The sequence below is a fragment of the Diuraphis noxia genome, unplaced genomic scaffold (genome assembly GCF_037042655.1).
Source record: "Diuraphis noxia isolate RWA-SAM2 unplaced genomic scaffold, SU_Dnox_SAM2 contig0004, whole genome shotgun sequence".
Taxonomy (NCBI): Eukaryota; Metazoa; Arthropoda; class Insecta; order Hemiptera; family Aphididae; genus Diuraphis; species Diuraphis noxia.
This window is the reverse complement of record NW_028301714.1, coordinates 72,655,554-72,677,422: the sequence shown is the minus strand read 5'-3', so window position 1 is coordinate 72,677,422 and position 21,869 is coordinate 72,655,554. Positions and strand designations below refer to the sequence as shown.

Here is a 21,869-nt window from a genome sequence, read left to right as displayed (position 1 = left end):
TTCAGTACCATATTCGATCAGAAAGTGAATCTCGTTGGTACTTTGGAGGGTTTAAAAGTGAAAAATTCTTAATACTTTTCTGAATAATCAAAAAAACAAACTAAAAATTAAGGGAAAAACGGGAAATTTTACGCACACTCATTTTTCGACAAAATCAATTTTCGTTTTTGATGTAACTTTAAAACAAATGACCATTGATACATGAAATTTTCACCGAATGTTTTTATAAGTATATTCTATCCGCCATGAAATTTTCAAAAATTTTTGACTTATGTTACTATTCATAGGTATATGCAATTTTCGATCATTATTAGTTTTTTTAAAATTAATATCGATAAAAATTTATTTTTTGGGTAGAAATATAAATATAAATATAAGGCTCTTAATATACTGTTACAATAGCAGTTGAAAAATAAAAGAAATTCATAGTCACAATTTTTTTTTATAAGCATTCAAATTTTGACATAATACGTAATAATCACAAAAATTCGCAAATTGTTTTAAGCTAGAAATTCATAAAAAATTTTCTTTTTAAACCTAAGATTGAAAATTTAATACAAGATTCCTTACAAATTTGTCAATCTTCATCACAAACAAAATGTCCACCGGAAATTCAAATTAAGTTTTTTTAGCATTTGAATTTCAAATATTGACAAAAATTCGTCAAAACATGAATATTTGCAAATTATTTTGTAGTTCAAAATGCATAATATTGTTTGTTTTTATATCTAAGGTAATACAATTTAACACTAAATTTTCCATAAGTTTTGCTTCAAATAGCTATAGAGAAAATTTGAAGCGTCATTATAGGAAAAATGTTTTGAGCGTTTGAGTTTTAAATTTTTATGAAATCGCGTAGTGATAACGATTTATCCTCAAACAGATATATATTATATATCTATGATAATATAAGGTATTATGAATTATGATAACTACATGCAATGTTTTTGAAAAAATTGATTAACCATGCCTTATTCGAAATGCGTCCTAATTGAAATATAAAATATTTGTTTCAAAATATAATATAATATGAAAATATTTAAATATAATATAATATCCTAGACTGACAAATCATCTCCTTTCAGAATCGTTTTTCGTATACAATGATACCTATCATTGCATTCAAATCTAACCTACCGTTAGTTTATAATAGTTATAATACCTTGTACTTAATTTGTCATTTGTGAACTGCCTTTTGTCGAATCATATATTCCAATCATCCGATATGTTGACTAAAAAGATAACCATCAAAACTATTCAAAACCCATGAAAATTTTGAATTGCCGTACCCAAACCCGAAATCTGTTAACAGTCCCACAGTCGAACCGTTGGTGGATAAGGTGTTCGACAGGACAATGGACGCAGTCATCGACCAGGTGGTGGTTTTACACGGTCAGTTGTCCAAGCCTCACCCTACTATAATAATAGTTCAGCAATGCGGGGCACCGATACGAAGCCCCATGCCCTCCTTGCCAGTTCCGCCAAGATTAAAGATCAATAACGCTTGTAAGAAGGGGCGGCCCCCTTTTCGGCCAAAATGTACCCTTCCGTTTTCGGCCACTGTCACTTTTCGGCAAAAACTTAACGTTTACTTTTCGGCCAGCACAGTTTTCTTTAAAATTTACAATTTTAACAACTGAACAAATTATTACATTTGTTAAATAAAAATTAATTTTTGTTTGACAAATTTTACTATTTTTATAGTCCTCACTCTTCAATGTAAGTTTAATTTCGTTTATAGTTGGTTTTTTGGAAGTAAAGATAAACCAGCGTTATTTCTTGTTTGATATAATACAATGTAAAACGCTATTCAATCAGTTATAACTTATAATGATGTGTCTAAAGTATATAGGCAATGTATAGTAATGTACCTTATCGTTTCCATCTTATCTAATATATATAATATTATATTACATTATGGAAAACTAATTATATGATATCGTAGACATCAATTTAACACGACACACACACACATTGTATGAAACAATTATAAACACTCAGTATAAAAGTGTTCTAGCTAGCATACGTACCTATACTTTTTAGTACCTATCGAGTTGTGATAGACATTTTTTAAATTAAAATTTAAAAACAAAATAATAATTTATAATGGCTAAATTCATTGAAAGTAACCGGGGAAAGTGTTTATTAATTTTTGAAAATTATAAGTTTTCAAATACAATCATAAATTGTAAATTTTAAAGAAAAGCTGGCCGAAAAGTAAACGTTAAGTTTTGGCCGAAAATAGTAGGGTAAGTGTTGGCCGAAAAGTGACTTTGGCCGAAAACGGTGACGCCCGTAAGAAGGTACCACCGATGCCCAAGCTGACGGTATCCACTAGACCGGGAACTGCTAAAACTGATGTGGAGTAACGGGATTGGCTCAAGGTCATATCATCTCTACAAGACTATTGCTGTGTATGAATTGTATGTGTGCGAATTGGAAAGTGGCGCCGACGAAGCCAAATGGAAAAAGCTGACCCCCATTCAGGCATTTCCGTCGAGACACAACCTGTACGAAATCACTGGTTTGAAAAGAGGAATCGAATATTATTTCGCGGTACGCTCGATGGACGTACATGAGAGACGTTGGCCCTTTGACTTCATATGTATACGCCGTGAAAAACGGACATGTGCACCAAAAACGAGACATAAGGTACGTACGTCAGTTTGTCAAATTTTCAATTGGTGGTACCTACCATTGATTTTAAATATACAGATAAAATATCGCATAGTAATTTTTGGTGACTAAAATTATGCTGCCGGTTGCTAAGTTGGTTGTATAAGTTGCATTAAGCAAAACATAAATGTATACAGCACATTTTATACAAATTTTATACAGCAAGTTTTACCAGTTTATAATTATAATTTTATAATATTTATAAATATATAATTAAATTTATAATTATAATAAATTTTTTAAATTTTTTAATTGTATTATAATATATTTTATTTATTGCGGAGCGATAACAAACAAGAGTGGTGGGAAGATTAATTTTATACGGTGTACTGGCGGGGCGATAACAAACAAGTACCTTTAAATATGAATGTATATAATATAAGCTCCAATATTTTAATAAAAATTATTTTATACACCTGATATTTTACATCTAATATTGCTACGTTGATAACTATTGTGAACACTTGGAAATATTTTGATTTATAATAATAGGTATATGTATGTAGTTTTGAGTTTTGACAGTACTAAAATCAAAAATGTGTGCTTGCCAATATTACTGAAAATACTTAAATATTAATTAGACAATAAGATTACTCATAGTTTTGAATTTTCTAAAAGGAAATAGTTAGGTAGTTAAAATTGAAATTGAAGTATAATATTAAATTTTGAAAGTTGTTTCAATGCAAAGTGAAATTCACTAGATAGGTTTAGTAATTAGTATTTATATCACAAGGTATTCTAACTTTAAATGAATATAAAGACATTAAAACCAACAAAATGTGTTAAATTGTTTCAATTATTGATGACACTACAATATTAAATATAAAATTGAAAAATTCTTGATAAGTAACTTTTTTTTCGTATGGCGCTATCTCCGGGAGTAGGCACGAAGGCCTAGTTCAGATGTTTAGACGCCTATTTGGCAGAATTTCTAGGGGGCACTCGTAAGTTGCTGCCATGCCAGGGAGGGGGGGGGGGCAGCGGCGTCTCTTTCCAGACAGCGTGAACTGCCAGGAAAGTGATGCTGCCCATGGAGGTCATCTTTGGCTTGGAGGTAAAGCCATCATCGCATGGAAGTTAAGCAATATTTACATAACATTTATAAAGTACATCACATTTGTGTAAGCAATTTAATTTTTAAACTACATTTTTATGAATTTTTTTTTTCTGTAATAAGTAAGAACCGTGTATAATATGCAAAATAAAGTTTTATATTATTATAAATATTATAATATGAGTTTTTAATATAATTATAACAACACCAAAGTCCCAATTATGACATCATACATAAATATCAAGTATTTTAAATATGTCGATTGCATCTGAAAAAAACTATTGTAATATATTCTAAGTGGTGAATAGGGTTATAGGTTTTAGACCGAGATTGAAAACTATTTTATTTTCATTTTTGTTCTTAATTTTGTAACGTATTTAGAAGCATTTTCCGTATCTGTAAAGATATTTGAGATGTGTACAATTTTGAGATGTAAGGATATAAAGATATAATATTCACTGATATAAAGACAAATAATTGTTGTAATATTTAGTACATTTTAATGTATTAAAATTAGCGAGCAATCAAGGTATGCATGGTAAACTAAAGTTAAAAGCAAATTCATTATTTTCAAAAGATTATTCTTTTTTTTATAAAACAATCTACATTTATAATATTAAATGTATACAATGTATATATATGTATACGATATTACGATAGTAAGATACATATCTAGTCTGAATCTAAAATAGGTACCTATCTAAAGAAATGTAGTTTGTGAAAGCCATCATTTTAATACCAATGATATAACCATCATGAATAAAAACCATCAGTTTAATAGGTATATGCCTAATAAAAATATGCTTCAAAATTTAAACTTAGAGAACATTGTTTGTATCTACTAGAGGCTCAAAGCGAGTTCAATTGAATAATAAATTATTTGTACCTATATTTACTATTTCGCTATATTTATTACATTATTAAATGAGATTAATGTTTTTAAAAATTATGTTAAAGTATTCATATGCTCAAATTGGTTAAAAATAGTTGATTTGGTGTAAATAACCTTGTAAAATATATAACTGCAAGTCTTTAAAAATTTGTATGGTTTTCTTTGAAAAATATTATATTTTCTTCCAAAACATGAGGTATATCGTTTGGAATTTAGATTTAATTCATGTTAACAGTTGTAATATATCTACTTAATAACGTTTACTCTTTAACATATACTAATTCTCGTTTATAGAGAAGATATACGAGTAACCCTCCAGCACACCTTTAACTTTTCCGTTTATAGGAAAGTGGTAATATTTCGGAATCGGTATTAGTTGTGTTTACATCAAAATTAACCATGTGTGACATAATATAGAAACTAATACATTAATATGCATTAAAGTTTTAAAGTCGAAAAGTTATAATTTCAATAATTTTATTAACTCAAACCAACTAAAAACCATACATGCAAATACACATATTTAATAATTAAATTTTACATTTAAACATGAATTTTTTTTGCTTTAATTATGTTTATCGAACGCACGACAATTAGAACTTTAAATTATAAATATAAAACCACTTATACAATAAACAATTTTATATCTTTGTGTTTTATACATTTATTGATATAATGTAATACCCTATAAATTACATAGAATATTATTTAAATTTTAATTATAATATTACTTTTTGTTCTCATTTACGTACTTAGGATTGGCGGTTGACAGTGCATAGGTCGCAGCTGTCATGAGACTAAAAACTGCTCTTTTGACCGGTCGAGCCGATAGCTCGTTATTATAGCTTATCTTATGTATGAGTAAAACAGTATAAAAACCGCGATCGACCACTATCGACCGTCAATACTTAACAGATTGAGATAAAAAAGCCAATTTGAAATTTGAAATCTTAGATAGGTCCTACAAAATGTACAATGAATTACAATGGAAGAATATGAATCATCTCCAGTAAAATTAATAAGTAGGTGTTGTTAAATGTAAAATAAGTAGATCTTCCATTAAAAATCTAACAAGGTATTATCTACATTTCAAGAATTTAAAAAGTCCATTAAATAAGATTATAAGTTGAAATGTAAAGAATTGTTAGTCTTCAAAATCTCCAATAAATATTAGGATTAAATCAATGTCTTATCTAGTGGTATAAAATTGTATATTGTAATATAATATAATGTATAGGACTATGACGCGGTCCCGCGTAATAGCCGTTTGAATTCAAACTGCCTTTGCGCGGAAACCCGCGCAGTTACTTCTCCTTTCAACCGCCAATCGACGATGGACGACACCGACACGCGATAAACGCGCCTGGAATTATTGTCGACCGCCCGTACCGCGAACCGGCTCGTAGTTGGTTAGTTCCACGACCGTGCTTGAAGCGACACCGCACTCATTGTCCTCGCACGCTGTCGTACACTCTACCTGGATATCCTTGATCCGGTCATTCTCATTGTATTAAGTGTTAATTGTCTCTTAGTTGTCACAACAATAAAATAACGATTACTCGCACCACTGCGGACCCAAGAAAACTTGTGTTCTTGTTTTTTTTTTTTGTGCTAGTATAGTACACTGTGTTGTTTTCCTCCAGCCACTAACTACCACCAACAGGTTCGCATCAACTGTGCTTCTTCAGTGTGCTTAAACATTTTGTTTAACAAAATATTAAAATTGGATGATTTACATGCTAATACGTTTGAAGTTTTAAACGACATATCTTGTACTTCATCCGTTAATAGTTTTTCATACGTGCAACGTGCTATCAACATGTAAATTTAATTTAATTGTTGACTGCTGGTTTGATTGTGTTAACCTAGAAATTAACATTATTTCAGAATCATGACTAAAAAATACACAGTAGTCTATTATTTCTTCCTTGTTCTTAACAATAAACGTTCTCGAACAGCTTTTAAATCTCTCAATTTCAACAACTTCACCCTCAGCTGATTCCATCCGTCTACGTTTAGTGATTGTATTTCTTTTCATTTTGTAACTAAATAAATTTATATTAAATATAATAATACATTTTGTTCATATTCCTAACTGATTAAGATTTGATTATTAGTGTATCAGATATTCAGCTTATTGTATGTACGTTTTAATTATTATTTCATCAAAATATTACAGGAATTAAAGTATGTTATTCAACGACATGTCACAGCCACCGAACGTGTTCGAATTCGAATTATACGAACGCGTTGTAGGTTCATGATTAGAGGTCGGATTTATATTCTCTTAAAATCCTTAAAATATGATGTTTTTATGTCGCATAAATTAGGCAATATATTCTCTTAATATTCTTAAAATACCAGATGTATGATGTTTTATGTCCTTAAATATGCAAAATATTCTTTTAATATTTAAAAAAAATTCAGTTTAAAATTTATTTTAGCTAACGAAATAACCTACGTGCTATCACAATTGATAAAGAATACCTGCAGGAGATTAATTTTTATTAAAACCCAGAAATTAATTATTTAGTGAAAATTATACTTATCAAAGTGCTGATATACGTGAAATATATTCATTATATGCCGATATTACAAAAATATTCTCAAATATTCTCTAAAGTGTTAAATATTCTCCAATCCATAAAATATGCTTTTTTATGCAAAATAAATTTTTTCCTATGAATTCTGTGTTTCGCGAATCGTAAAGATTTCTCACTCCCATTTAACTGCATAGACTAGAAACAAATATGTAAAATCATAAAAAATCCTACCTCTAGTCATGATAGTGGTATGCAAAGTGGGCAGCAACGAGGGTGCGATTCACCCACAACGCTGGAACATTGCCATCTACGCACATAGACCAAACGTACGTACCGTACAATCACTTCTGTGGAACATAACTCGAACCTGACACATACACCGTTGTGGTACGTGTTGAGCTCGAATTTTTACGAATATACTTTTTTATATTAAATTTCATTATATTATTTAAAACATCATATAATAATATACATTAATATTAATGATAATTTAATATATTATACTAATAGCTAAGTTTTAGAATAGTTTTAGTCTATATTCAAAGATTCTAATTGTTTGTGCATCGAATTTAAAGAATTGCGTATACTTAATTCGGATTTATATAATGTATATTGTGATTCCTCGTAGTTAAGATTAAGTTGTTTTTTTTTATCTTTTAATTTTTTAATTTTTTGGTTTATTATTCTTATCTTTTCTTCTTCATCTGCAACGGTAAAATTTGTTTCACGCTGTTCATACATTTCTTCAATTTGTAGTTTGATGAACGTAGGTGATTCCATTTTATTATTTTTATTTTGAAACTGTAAATGGTAATATTTATTCAATAATCAATATACTTATTCAATAAAATAAAAACATTAGAATTATACAAATTAATTGTAAATTGTTACTTTTAGTAGTCAGATTGTTACTTTTAAAACCACGATTTATTATAATTGGATTACAAAAAGATCGTGAAAATTCGTTAACAAAAGATTGTAGTATATTCGATCATTGTATAATCTAACGAACGTTGAAGTATTTCAAAACTCGATTGCATATCCGTACCTATGATAATTTGAATTTAGATTTTTCAAAATCTAAAAAAAAAAATTTCATTATTTTTGCGTAACAGACGATATAGGTACACAGTTTTATAATGTGTTATACTTATTGAGATTTTGTGTTACACAGTGAACGTGTGTAGAAATCTCTTTGTAAAAAAAGGTGCTCAGAAACGATGGTGATTATTAGGGCTCGGAAGTTGTTGCATTGAAAATCATGAAAATATGCATGCAAAAATGCATTAAAATATTACCAAAAATGCACGAAAATATGCACAAAAAAATTTAATGCACTCAAATATGCACTGAAATATGTAATTAAATTATTATTTTTATTTTAAATGTAATTTAATAAATAGTAATTAATAATATAAATAATACAAATGTGAATAAAAATTAGTATTCATACGTTTATACACTAAACATAGTCAAAAGTTTCAGTTTGAGTTTTCTTCGGAAACATTTTTTCTTGAGTTTTCTGGCTCTGAAAAATTAAAACAATGTTCTTTAAGTACCTATTTTTACTGTTTAGTGTTGTATATTATTTTACCTTGGAAATTGCATTGAACAATTAAAGATTTTTTGATATTTTCGAATTTGAACGATTGTCGATTGGAAGTGAGTAAATTTTTGTACGCGGAAAACGAACGTTCAACGTCAACTGATGTTATTGGACAGTTTTTCATACATGTGAGATCATTTAAACTCCAATCTTCGGGTAATCTATCTGTGTCTTCTTTTCCATTTAAAATCTCTGATATTTTTAAAACTGCTTGATAGCCTTTATTTTTTGATAAAACAGACTCAATCTTAATTTTAATTGTTTTCCCCATTTCTCCATTAATTTTAATTAATTTTTCTTTTGCTTCTTCGACAATAGAAATGGAATCTACCAGTGGAATTTCTTGTTTTTCAAGTCTTGTAATTAAATCGGGTAAAAATTCAAAATTTGATTTAATAAATATAAGTTGGGCTTCAATATTTTGATCAGAAAGACACTTTTTTGAATTTTTTATTGATACTGCATCGTTGTCATCAAAAGAATTTACGATTAATTTTATTTGCTCAAAATGTTCACAGTAGTAATTGGCGGCCTTTATCCAAGTACCCCATCTTGTCAAAATTGGTTCAGGTGGTAGGGATAGAGATGGAGCTATTGATTTAAAATATTGAATGCGAGAAGGTGCTTTACTGAAAACCTTTTTCACGTTTGCGATAAGTTTGTCAACTTTCGGATATCCTGCTCGTACAGTTTCCGCGATCCTATGAAATGCATGGGCCAAACAAGTAATGTGTATAGTTTTTGAATAAAATAATTTAATGGCTTCTCCAGCTTTAACCATATAGGGGGCAGCGTCACTAAGGAACAATAATACTTTATCGTGCTGAACACCGTTCGGCCAAAGTAAGTGCATTGATCTGTCAAATAATTTGCAAATTGTGGAATGATTACATTTTTCCAGCTCCTCAGAATGTAAAAGAAAAATCTTATTACGCTCAGTTTCATTTAAAACACCAATTACAACATTTGCCACATATCTGCCCGTAACATCCGTTGTCTCATCTATTGACACCCAAATACATTTATTTTGAACATAACTCCTGATTTTTTGAATTGTATTTTCATAAATTTCATTAACATAACCTTTTCTTAACGTTGATTCACAAGGAATTTCTTTACCAGTGTACATCGATAGAAATTCTTTAAAACATGGATTGGATAATTTATTCAAAGGTATATTGGCTGTCAACAAAGCCTTACATAGATCGCGATTGAATATAGACTTTTTCGTAGCGTCCGTTATAAACGGTTGTGTAAGTATTTTACTTGTGAAATTTTCAACGCGCTTAGCTGCCCGCTTATGTTTTTCCGTCTTAAGATGTTGGGTGACAATAAACCTTTTATCCACGCTCACTTTCGTTTCACAAAAGTTACAAAACAATACATTTTGGTCTGCTGAAAAAACATCTGACCCAAATTCTGCAATATATTTTTTAACTAAAACACTAGTTATTTGTTTAGGCATTTTTGTTGTGAAACGAAATTAAATTCAAAATGTAGTAAAATTTACAACAAAAATAAAAATAAAATATTATGATCGTAAGACGCGCACACGAGACCGCAAGACACGAGACTGATATGTGTACAATATAGCTAGCAGCAAGTAATGACGAGCCGTATAGGAAACTATTTTTAAAAAAAAACCAGAATGTTCTGTTCAAATATCTTATCTTTATTTGACGTTTATCGATAATAATTGATTTCGATAGTGCACAGAAAACTCTTATTAACTATTATAAGAAATATTCAAGTCGTACTTAAAATATAGCATGTTATATGCAAAAAAATATATTTATTGTGAAAAAATGCATGTTTTCATTAAAACCACAAAATATGCAAAAATATGCAATTTTTATTTGATGTATTTAAATTCGTTACAACTTGAAACAAATTTCTGTCTTACTTGGCAACTTATTGGACTATTCAATAAAAATATGCAAATTCAATAAGTTCCGAGCCCTAGTGATTATGTATTGGTTCTAAGTCTAACGCGATTCCTTAAAATTTTCACTACATGAAATTTGGAAGATCTCGAAAGTTGATTTATAATTTTACTTTACCTTTCAATGCACTAACTATTATCGGCCGCAAGATAATTATTGGTTTTTCTGAACGACATATTCGAATGGACTTCGTGTGTACGAAAACAGAGAAGCTATAAGAGTTTCCGGAAGTAATATATATATAGCTATACCTTCTTTGTATAATATATATTAGGACTTACCGGGATTTACGTTAAAAAACAAAACGCCGAGCACTAAATTACCGTCGGTCGACGAGAAATACGCGCGTAATATGTTTTGCGAGGACCTTGAGCGTGGTGATTAATAGTCGGCAGCAGCGAGAACGCAATGATCCTCGAAATGTATTTAATTTGACTTAGAGCGCTGCATACCGGGATTAGTTTCGTGAAATAATTTCCGTACTCACATGCGAGAATATTTGGCTCCTTTTGTGATTGTGGGATGTCGGCGTTTTTTATAAGCGTCCACCAACTACTATTAACCCATTCTTTAATTTGGGTGGACTGGGTGGTAATGAGTTTAGCTTGCTTCGGCTGGATATCTCCTTACCGGATATTAGTGCTAACATTTCACTATTAAATGAGTCTGTCTATGCTCTTCTTAGTAGTGTGTTGTCAGTTTTCTCTAACTCTTGCGCAGTAAGGCAACATCCGTCTGGTTTTTCACGTCTTGTTCTAAGATAATCGACAAACTTATGCATCCAGGCTACTGCTCGACGAAGCTTATAGAATTCAGAATAAAAGTTGACTAAATTCCTTGTTGTTTCCAGCGATATTAAAGCTAACTTTATAGACCTTTGTTCTGGGAGATCTATTGGGGTTGGCCACATATTTACATCTTCTCTCCAACCCTTGTCATCATCTCTCAGCCTCAATGGCCCTTGCCATCATATCATTGAGCAATCCCTGAGGCACTCGCACTCAATTGATAAATATAGACAGTACATATTATGGGAGATAGCATTTTCCGATAATTGTCAGTTATATAGGTATACTATAATAAGCCTAATGAAATATTATATTTTAATTTAATTTAAGTCAATATTTTCTGTAAAGAGTTCATACGAAAATTACAAATCTAATCGCAAACGACGTTGTTAAATAAGAATATAATAATAATATAATATATTAATATATAATTGTATTATATTTATTTATAAATTAATATAACTGATGCCCGTTGGGATTGTTACGATAGTAATAATAATAATAATGACAATAATGATAGTACAAGATATGATATCTATCAGAAGGCAATTAATATAATAAGACGCCTTGTGTATTCGAGATAGGCAAATTCAATGTACACTGCCTGAAACTGATAGAGTAGGCAGCACTAGACACGACGAACGACGACGATAACTTACAGGAAGGGACTAAAATTGTCTTACTTCTACGGGGACAAATGACGTTGAGTTAATGCATGGGAGTCGGGAAGATGAGTTTAGTTAAACCAGGGGAAATCTCGGTGGTCGAAATCGGTTTGGTGCAATGACCACCGATCGCACATGTAATGGACTATGACTTAAAACTAGACTTAAATTCAATATGATGACGATGAGTGATGTGAATGGTCAGGACACGGTAGATGGACTTGAAGACCTGGGCGGCCTCCCACATACCATGGAGGGCACTGGCGGTCTTACACAGTGAGCACGTTTGACTCTGGAACGGAAACGGTAGAGAGACTCGAAGACCTAGGCGGCCTCTCACATACCACAGCGGGTACTGAAGGTTTTACGCAATGAACACACTTCGAAGAATTTGACTTTGTGGATGAACACCGACGACCGGTGTATGTCTCAATGACGAAAGGATACAAAATCATTCACATGAATAAAATATAACTCACGTGCACAATTCGTTGTGGATGATATTTATTATATCAGTAAGATAAACGATATGATGTTTTTTGTTACAATGACTCTAGATAATTATGTAAAATTTGTCACAATGACACACACGAAAATAATATAATAATGAAATATTTCAGTCGCATTGACCTCATACAATTTAATTTGCAACAAAACACAATAAGAAAAACATACGATGATATATTATATATAACATTATAAAAACTACTATTCACGATCAGAATAATTAACAACAACAACGATAATAATATTTTTACACACACACACACATACTAACAAAATATACATCACAAAGATAATGCATATATTATAATATTACGGACGGGGACGGAGAAGAGGAATGGTTATTGATTACGCCAGTTGCTGCATTATCGCAATAGTGCAATATTATAGTCCTAATTATCATCGTATGCATATCAATGATAATGCTATTGCTTTTGCGTTGACGCGGCAACAATACCTATGATTATTTGTATAATAATATTTAAAAGCTAGTGTTTCAAGTCGATGTTTTGTTGACTTATACATATTTTTGTAATTCATAAAATACTCAAAATAAAATTATATATTTCAAAATAATTATTTAATAAATACCTACTTGTAACTATAATACTATAAAAATAATTATCTTATAAAAATTTAATTTGTTGACACGTTTGAAAACAGATTCGGTGAGACAAATCGCAGTGGGTACTAGTACTCGTTTTAAATCGAAATGATTTCATATCTCTGCGCACGGGAAATACTATTTATTTTATATTATCGTTATCTGTGTATAATAAGCTACATATACCACAGAATAACCAGAAGGCTCACTTACTGAGAATTCGAAAATCAGTGAAAAATGTTTGGGATATCAGTGTTGCCAGAATTTGAAAATACATTCTAAGCCAAGCAGATCAGACAAACACAAATTGGCGCAGAGTGATTATCGAGATTTAAACGACCTCAACAAGTCTAAGACTGTGGAAAAGTTTAGGGAGAATAAGGTTTATAACGCCAGCCGTTTCACCTGGAAATTTGGCTGCAGCAAAATGTAGACATCTCACCGTCATTCCACTGTAGGTGTTAGGACGGTATGGAATGGAATAACTAGGCACGTTTTGTCGGCGGAAACACTCTTTATTAACCAGTTACACTTAAGATAGATTAGTGTTAAAGTGTTCTCTCGAACGGTCAGGCAAAAGCTGCCGCCGTTGCTGACCGGTTGTCGGTCGCGATCTCGCGGACGTCGATGGAGACGCCACGGTCGTTGCGATAACGATTGCGACATACTCCCCCCGAGTTCGCGAGACGCGACCAAGCAACCAGTCTATTCCCCCGGGGGTTTGCCGGGACCACGGGCGTCACCTCCGTGGCCTCGATCCACCGCTCCACTATGGCCAGCTGTTGCTCCTGGGAGCTGGCTGGTGGAGTGACTGGTAGCTGCACCGCTGGCTCTGCAGGCTGTTTGGCTGGTGGCTGCACGGCTGGCTGCTGGACTTCCGGCTGCACCACGGGCTACTGGACTTGCGGCTGCACCGTTATCCGTTGGAGCCGGCCTCTTCCATCTCGGACGTCGTGGCGCTGGTACGCTGGCGGTGCCCTGCGCGGTGGCACACGCCCTGGTGGCCCTGCGCTTGGCCTGATAACCTCGCGTTTAGGGGTGTTTGCCCACGTGGACCGACGTCCCTCCGCGAATCCCCGCTCGAACAGCGCCCACGCGGTCGGGCTTGCCCGTATCCTGCCGAACGATGCAGTGGCCGCGCGTTCGGCTGACCAACCGCCGACTATGTCCGGACCATCGCGGGACAGCCTCCGGGCTTCCTGCAGCAACTGCGCGGCCATTTCCCGAAGCTTTTCCACATGTGTGACAATCATGCCACGAAATGGTCGGTTGTTGCGGTTTGGTGGCGGGTTGTTCGTACGATCTGCTATCTGAAACAAGGTATGGTTAGCTAATGCTCTCTGACGGTCCTACGGCTCGCTTCATCGCTAAGACATGTTACTTAGTAGGGTGTTTACCCTCCGTCAAGAACACTCCGGTCCCTAATGGTTTACCCAACTTAACCGGACCTAATCATTTCGGGGCGAACCCCGCGTGGAATCGCTTCTCCGCACTTGACTGCGGATGCGCTTTGTAGTATACCCAACCCCCTACCGACAGATTGCCTTTTCCCGGGGATTCTGGGAGTATATGGGTACTGGAGGCTTTGGAGCTGGACGCCACCGGGTAAGCTGCCTCTACTACCGGAGCATCATCCGGTTCCACCGGAGAAACTTAGATTTCTCCCGAAGGGTCCCGGTCTGCTCCGGCCAACTCCGGATCATTTTTGCCCGCGTCCGGAGATTCTTCGGCCAGTTCGAGCTACCCATCTCCCGGGACCTTGATCTCCTGATCTCCTGGCCAAACATCATTTTGGCTGGTGACTGTCCTGTATTTCAGTTTTCTGTTTCTTACGGAGAACAACACATGTGGCAGGTAGACATCTCACAGATGATGAGGCTTATCAACGAGTAAGGTTCGCAACCCTTTCTTCAACTCTTGATTTCGCCTTTCTACCGTTTCTACGTGGGTGGTATATTGAAGTTTTCCATCCTCCCACTCACCACCTCCTGAGTGCATCTCCAATTACCTTGGACACGAACTGTGAGCCATTATCTGACAATAATGCCTTCGGGTATCTGAACCGTGGGAACAACTCCCGTTCAAAGGTATCCACAATCGATTTGGTCGTCACCTTCCCTAAGGGGTAGGCCTCTACCCAGCAACTGTAACAGTCAGTTACTACCAAAATCGTCGTCTTACCCCGCTGTGTCTGTGGGTACGGACGCATAAGATCGATGCTCAGCACCTCCCAAGGTTGACGTGGGACTCTGGTGCACATCCGATCTTCAGGTTTGCGATTTAGTGGTTTTACACGCGCACAGACGTCGCACGCCCTTACGTAATTACGCACTGCTTTTCGCATACCAGCCCAAAAGAAACGACCCTTTATGCTTCGGTACGTTTCATTCCACCCTGGGTGGTTGGCTACTTCGTGGTCGTGAACGTGACAACGGGATAGCGCGTCGGCTGCTTCATTTTCTACTCGTTTTGGCGTTTCCCGACCCGACTTTCTTTTTGGGCATGCCGCTTGTCAATGGTCATGACTACCACACACTCTGCATTCTGCCCCTGAAGATAGTCGCTGCTTTAGATTCGGCACCTGGGATTTCTCAGCACTCTCAGCTTTTTTTTTATCCCACCATTTTAACTTCGGTGGTCCGCTGGTGTTCACTCCCGCCTTATCCGATATTACGGCCTTGCTGCCATCCAGAACATGGGCAAGAGCACGTGGTTCACTGAACGCTCTCAGTCGCTGAATACGTGCATGAATTCGAAATCTATCACGCATGAGTCCAATCACTGTCATAACAACCGCTTCTTCTGTCAGACCAAGGTTTAACCTCCGCTACAACTGATACTTGTGTAGGACGTACTTTCCCAGTGTCTTGGTCTGAGTGGTGCTCAACAATTCTGATTGCAGACTCAACTGCAACTCGTCCTCGTTGAACTTCTCCAATAGTTCAGATTTGAGCTCTTGCTGTAAGTCCCACGCTCTCATGGTTCCCCACCATGTTCCTGCCTGTGCCTTCATCTGAGGGGCCAAAACGGTCACCCATCTAGCCATGTGGATACCAGTTTCTTCGAGTATTGCCTCGGCCTGGAGCAAAAACCGCACCGAGTCTTCCTCCCTTTTATCGGCAAACTCTGGTATCGACGCACGGGCCATATTCAACTCATTTTAAGGAATGAGCAGGCTGTCGGGGAAATGCACACCTTTTACATCGGAAAAACTACTCCGTAACGCTTCCCCTTGACTTCTGTTGGACACTTCACCGGACACTCCGGACAGATCACCGAAGACTCCGGACATTTCACCGGACACTCCGGACCGGTTTCCGGAAACTCCGGAACAACTCCGATTTCTCGGGTTTTCCCCGGTCAATCTGCTCCGTATTGGGCGAACAACGGCTCTCAAAACTCACACCTAGAGTTTTGACCGGAAGATTTTGAATTTTGCCCAGGCAACGGTTGCTAATTGTCAACCGTTGTTTCTAAACCCTCCAGCCTATCCAACATCTGCTCCATGAATTGATTTATCAAACTCTTTTCAAAGTCGACCTCATCCTCCTCACTTTGGACCTCCGATGTTTTTTCTTCCGGTACCTGGGCTGACGACTCGCCAGTTACCCCAAACCTTAATGATCTTGGGACCACGTGCTCCTTGGTACGAATATACTCCTCTAATATTAGGAGTTTATCTACCTTGGACCTCCCGGTCTCAATGCCACGCTTCAATAATTTCCGGTTAGCTCGACAATATTTAACTCATTAATGCATTTACTGTCCATTATGACTATTAAATTATAATTTCTATTATCTACCTAATTAAAATACGTTAGATATGAGATTAACTTCGATCGGGATATCGCTGGCTGAACTGTACTTTCCAATCTATAAATAGCCTAAACCAAGTTTAGCTCTGAAGGAATTACGCTAAATTATGCAAATTTCGCTAAAACTTACCACCTTAGATTGGACAAGCCCTTAATATTTTATTTAAAATAAAAAAAAATAATTTGAATAAAACTATTTAGGAACCGGTATGATCAGGACACCTATTGTAGGTTCTTTTAACCCGATATGTGCTAATTTACTTTAATTTGCGTAAAAATATTTTTTATTAAAATTAGCACTTACCTTACTTAAAAGCTGCCGCCTTCGTCCGCCGTTGCTGGCCGGGCCGGCGGCTCGTGACACCGGTGGCTGTCAGACCGGTTGTCGGTCGCGATCTCGCGGACGTCGATGGAGACGTCGCGTTCTATGCGACAACGACCGGGACACCACCAATAAGACCATGTTCACTGTAATCCATTTCACTGTCGTAATGAAATGCAGCAAATTCCATTCCTTGTGCACGACGCGAAATTCGTGACGTTCGTCTTGATGCTGATATGTTGACGGACCTGCAGATGAAGTTCGACGTGCGTTTCTTACTTGTTGAACAACAATTCGTTGTGATAGTGCCTCTTCTCTTTCAGATCTCCTATGAGACTGTACGGCGACATAATTACGTGATCGTCGGCCTATGTTCTGTCGGCTTGGGCGTGGCCCATTTTTAAAAATGTATAATATGTTTTATATATATATTAGCTGTACGATATATTTAATCAAAAATTTTCACTCTCATTCTTTCACAAACAAACAAATAAATAATCATAATGGCAGTTTATCCTAAATAAACAACATAAAAAAACCCACAGCAACCAAACATTTCCAAAATCAATTTTGGCCGTGTCACCAGGGGTGCACTTAAGAGGCCATAACTCCGGGACCAATTATCGCACAGCTTTCAAACTTCACAGAAACTATCTACATATCAATCTTAATATTCCCTGATATTTTTATCCAAATCGGTTCGGTGGATCTTGAGTTATAAAATTACTTCAAAATGTACACTAATTTTTATATATATAGATAAAATAAATATTACCATAGAAACAATATGTAAACATTATTGTAAACAGTCAATATTAAATAATATATTCGTTCATATTAATCATATATTTTACCGACAGTACAAATTTATCAATTAGTAAAATAATTCTAAGTTTTACAATTAAATTGATCAAAGTTCACATAAATCAATATGTCTTTATTATTGGCGAACAAACATAAAATAAATTTAATTAAAGCAATTAGGCAATCGATAATATGGTATACACAATCTACAAGGACAATAAATCATACAAATGTAATAGAAAGTCCTAAAGTTAATCAAACAATATGTCTAATATTTTTGTCTTTAAACAGTTATCCTTAAATTTTGTTTTTAGAAATTGCGCTTTTGCAGTAATACGAGTACGTCAAGAAATCCTGATTGGCGAATAAAACAATTAAATTATCATTATGATCAGTATAATATTAGCCCGTGTATTAAAGGTAAATATTTATATATTTATTTATTATTTTGTTAATAGTACCTACATCACCATAAGAAATATGTTAATGTCCTTAACACCTTAACATACATAAAAATTGTAAATATTTGTAAAGATATTGTTATATTTTAGGCGTAAATGGAATTTTTTCGGATGAAAAAATGTTAAAAGAATTTAGGGACCAATTACATAAATTTATTTCCAAATTTAACACTCAAAATAACAAATTTCTAATCCAAAATTCTAAGCCAAGCAGATACAGGCAAACACAACAATACAAACACAAATTGGCGAAAGAGCAACTATGATGGAGATTTAAATGAGAGGTTAGTAGGTACAAGTCGTTTGTTACAAATAATCACTTAATGATTCACCGGCAGACACACACGGAAGAGAAGCCTTACCCATGCGATATATGCGAAAAGTCGTTCAGTGAAAGTGGTAGTTTGATGAAGCACCGGCGGTCACACACGGGAGAGAAGCCTTACCCATGCGATATATGCGAAAAGGCGTTCAGTGAAAGTGGTAGTTTGATGAAGCACCGGCGGACACACACGGGAGAGAAACCTTACCAGTGTGATATATGCAGCAAGTTGTTCAATCAAGTAAGTCATTTGACCACACACCAGAGAACACACACGGGAGAGAAGCCTTACCCATGCGATATATGCAGCAAGTCGTTCAATCAAGTAGGTAATTTGACCACACACGGGAGAGAAGCCTTACCCATGCGATATATGCGAAAAGTCGTTCAGTAGGAATTATAATATGATGAGTCACCGGCGGACACACATGGTAGAGAAGCTTTACCCATGCGATATATCATATAATATGCGACAAGTCGTTCAATCTAGTAGGCGATTTTACCGCACACCAGAGAACACACACGGGAGAGAATCCTTATCCATGCGATATATCCCAGACAGAAAGATTATAAGTATAACATAACAACATTTGTAATGACTAATATTTTTTTATCACTACAATTTGATTATAACGCCATTAAAATATTGTTTTAATAATATTTTAGTATTATTTTTTGGCTTGGGTTTTGGGCTTTAATTATTTTTATAACGTTTTAAACGTTTCATATATAATAATACAATAATAATATCAACGTTGTTTTTTAGAATTTAAAAAATATTATTTAAATATACTTAATATATTATTTTATAGCTAAACAAGCTATGTATTTCCACAAATATTGAATTTTGACTCAAATTGTATAATATGCAAAATAAAATTTTAGATTATGATAAATATTATAATACGAGTTTTTAATATAATTATAACAACACCAAAGTCCCAATTATGACATCAAACATAATTATCAAGTGTTTTAAATATGTCAATTTCATCAGAAAATAATTATTGTAATATATTCTGAGTGGTGAATAGGGTTAGGTTTTAGACTGAGATCGAAAACTTTTTTATTTCCATTTTTGTTCTTGATTTTGTAACGTATTTAGAAGCATTTTCCGTATCTGTCAGGTAAGGTTAATGAATGTAAGGATATTTGAAATGTGTACAGTTTTTAGATGTAAGGATCAACATTCACTGATATAAAGACAAATAGGTACTTTTCTGTTATCCCTACTACCGCGACTCTCAATTCTGTTATTTCGACTACTATAGTATGTGAGATTTCATGATGTTTTTAAGTCACAAAAACCACCCACGAGCAAAGGGGAACACATTCCTCGTGACCTGTGAGACCCGAGGGTCAAGTCGGTGGAACTCACAGGCTTTGATACACGCAGTGGCGAATGAACGCCAAAGATTTATTTAGAAGGGGGAAAACAAACAAAAAAATTTATATTAATAAAATAATAAGCGTAAAGTCTTAGGATAACTATGGGGATATATTTTACATGGTTGTAATAAATAATATATAATATAATGCACATGGCAAAATGCACAAAATACAGGGAAAAGTATATAATATAATGCACATGGCAAAATGCACAAAATACAGGGAAAAGTATATAATATAATGCACCATAGGCGCCGACTACATGGGGGCTCGGGGGCCGCAGCCCCCCATTGAAAAGATGGAGTCAGGGCTCAGCCCCCATTGAAAATATTGAGATTTGAATTTCCCAAATCATGTTTACAGAATAATATATCCGAGATTCGAGAACATTGTAAATGTTAAATAAATTAAAGTAAATAAATATTTTTAATTTATTTTGTGTTATACTACAGGTAGTATTTATTTTATCATATTTTACATATTTGAATTAGTTTAAACTAGGACTTTAAGTGGCTAAAAATTTGAGGGGAACCGTTATTAATGAAAAATTTTGAGTGTTCCCCTGATTTAAAATTTAAGAGGATACAATTAAAAATATAGATATAAGTAGTCCACTTCCCGCGTCTCTACTCTTTAACCACATATTTAAATTATTTTGAAGAGCAAAAGTTAAGGCTAATATGTAGCAAATTCGGCCCCCATTGGCATTTACAAAACCTGGCGCCTATGTAATGCACATGGCAAAATGCACAAAATACAGGGAAAAGTATATAATATAATGCACATGGCAAAATGCACAAAATACAGGGAAAAGTTTATAATATAATGCTACGGCTCCGACAAGCGGTTACCGGCACGGAATAATCATCATATGTCGGTATGACACATTATACGATTACATGTGTTAAAGGAAAATACCCACGGCTCCGCATGACGGTTACCGGGGCACCTATGAGGAAAAATGGAGCATAAATAGAAATACGTTGTAGTGATACATAATCAAAATGAAAAAAGAAAAGAAAAAGTTGTGATACATAATCAAAATGAAAAGGGGGGAATGTTGGGGGAAATAGTTTTGTACATTACACAAATGATGATGACTTGAGTTGTGGCTGGATGACGAAAGTGTGGATGACCGACGGCTGAGATAGGCTGGCCAGTTGGCCGTCGACCCCCAAGACACGTGGTCGACATGGCCCATCGGCGTCGGTCATTGGGAAAACGGAGGCTTCGCCCGACGTCGTCGCTTAGCCCATCATTTCGTACATTACGAGTATGGATGACAATACAAAAAACTATAAGTTGACTATTGACCACGAGGTTGATTGGACCGCAGAATGAGTAGGCCGGTGGTGTTCGTTACGTCTTGACGGGAATACGTTGGTTTAAAAAGTGAAGAACTGAAGATGGCTGGCGAAGTGGCGAACGGTGTCCGGTCGCTGGCCGTTGTTGTCGCAATTGATGTCGTAGTAGGGAAGGTC

At 34.8% G+C, this 21,869-nt stretch overlaps 2 protein-coding genes and 1 pseudogene across 3 annotated transcripts; 1 reads left to right on the top strand and 2 right to left on the bottom strand.

The window, feature by feature from the left end:
- The first annotated feature begins 573 nt into the window (after positions 1-573).
- On the top strand, positions 574-19,002 carry LOC107163031 (uncharacterized). 2 transcript variants are annotated; one of them, XM_089227847.1, is made up of 3 exons: positions 574-2,652; positions 18,531-18,636; positions 18,768-19,002. In XM_089227847.1, exons 1-3 carry the CDS (start codon positions 2,359-2,361, stop codon positions 18,941-18,943), a joined length of 576 nt encoding a protein of 191 aa, XP_089083973.1. In that variant the 5' UTR covers positions 574-2,358; the 3' UTR covers positions 18,944-19,002. The 2 variants fall into 2 exon arrangements, 1 of the variants encoding a protein (XP_089083973.1); XR_016191776.1 differs by lacking the exon at positions 574-2,652 and adding an exon at positions 6,810-7,552.
- Positions 8,598-10,712, bottom strand: LOC149056466 (uncharacterized). Its single transcript, XM_089227605.1, has 2 exons — positions 8,760-10,712; positions 8,598-8,693 (listed from the first exon to the last, which is right to left on the bottom strand). Exons 1-2 carry the CDS (start codon positions 10,234-10,236, stop codon positions 8,647-8,649), a joined length of 1,524 nt encoding a protein of 507 aa, XP_089083731.1. The 5' UTR covers positions 10,237-10,712; the 3' UTR covers positions 8,598-8,646.
- LOC149056465 (uncharacterized) lies at positions 12,154-16,063 on the bottom strand (annotated as a pseudogene).
- Positions 19,003-21,869: the final 2,867 nt, after the last annotated feature.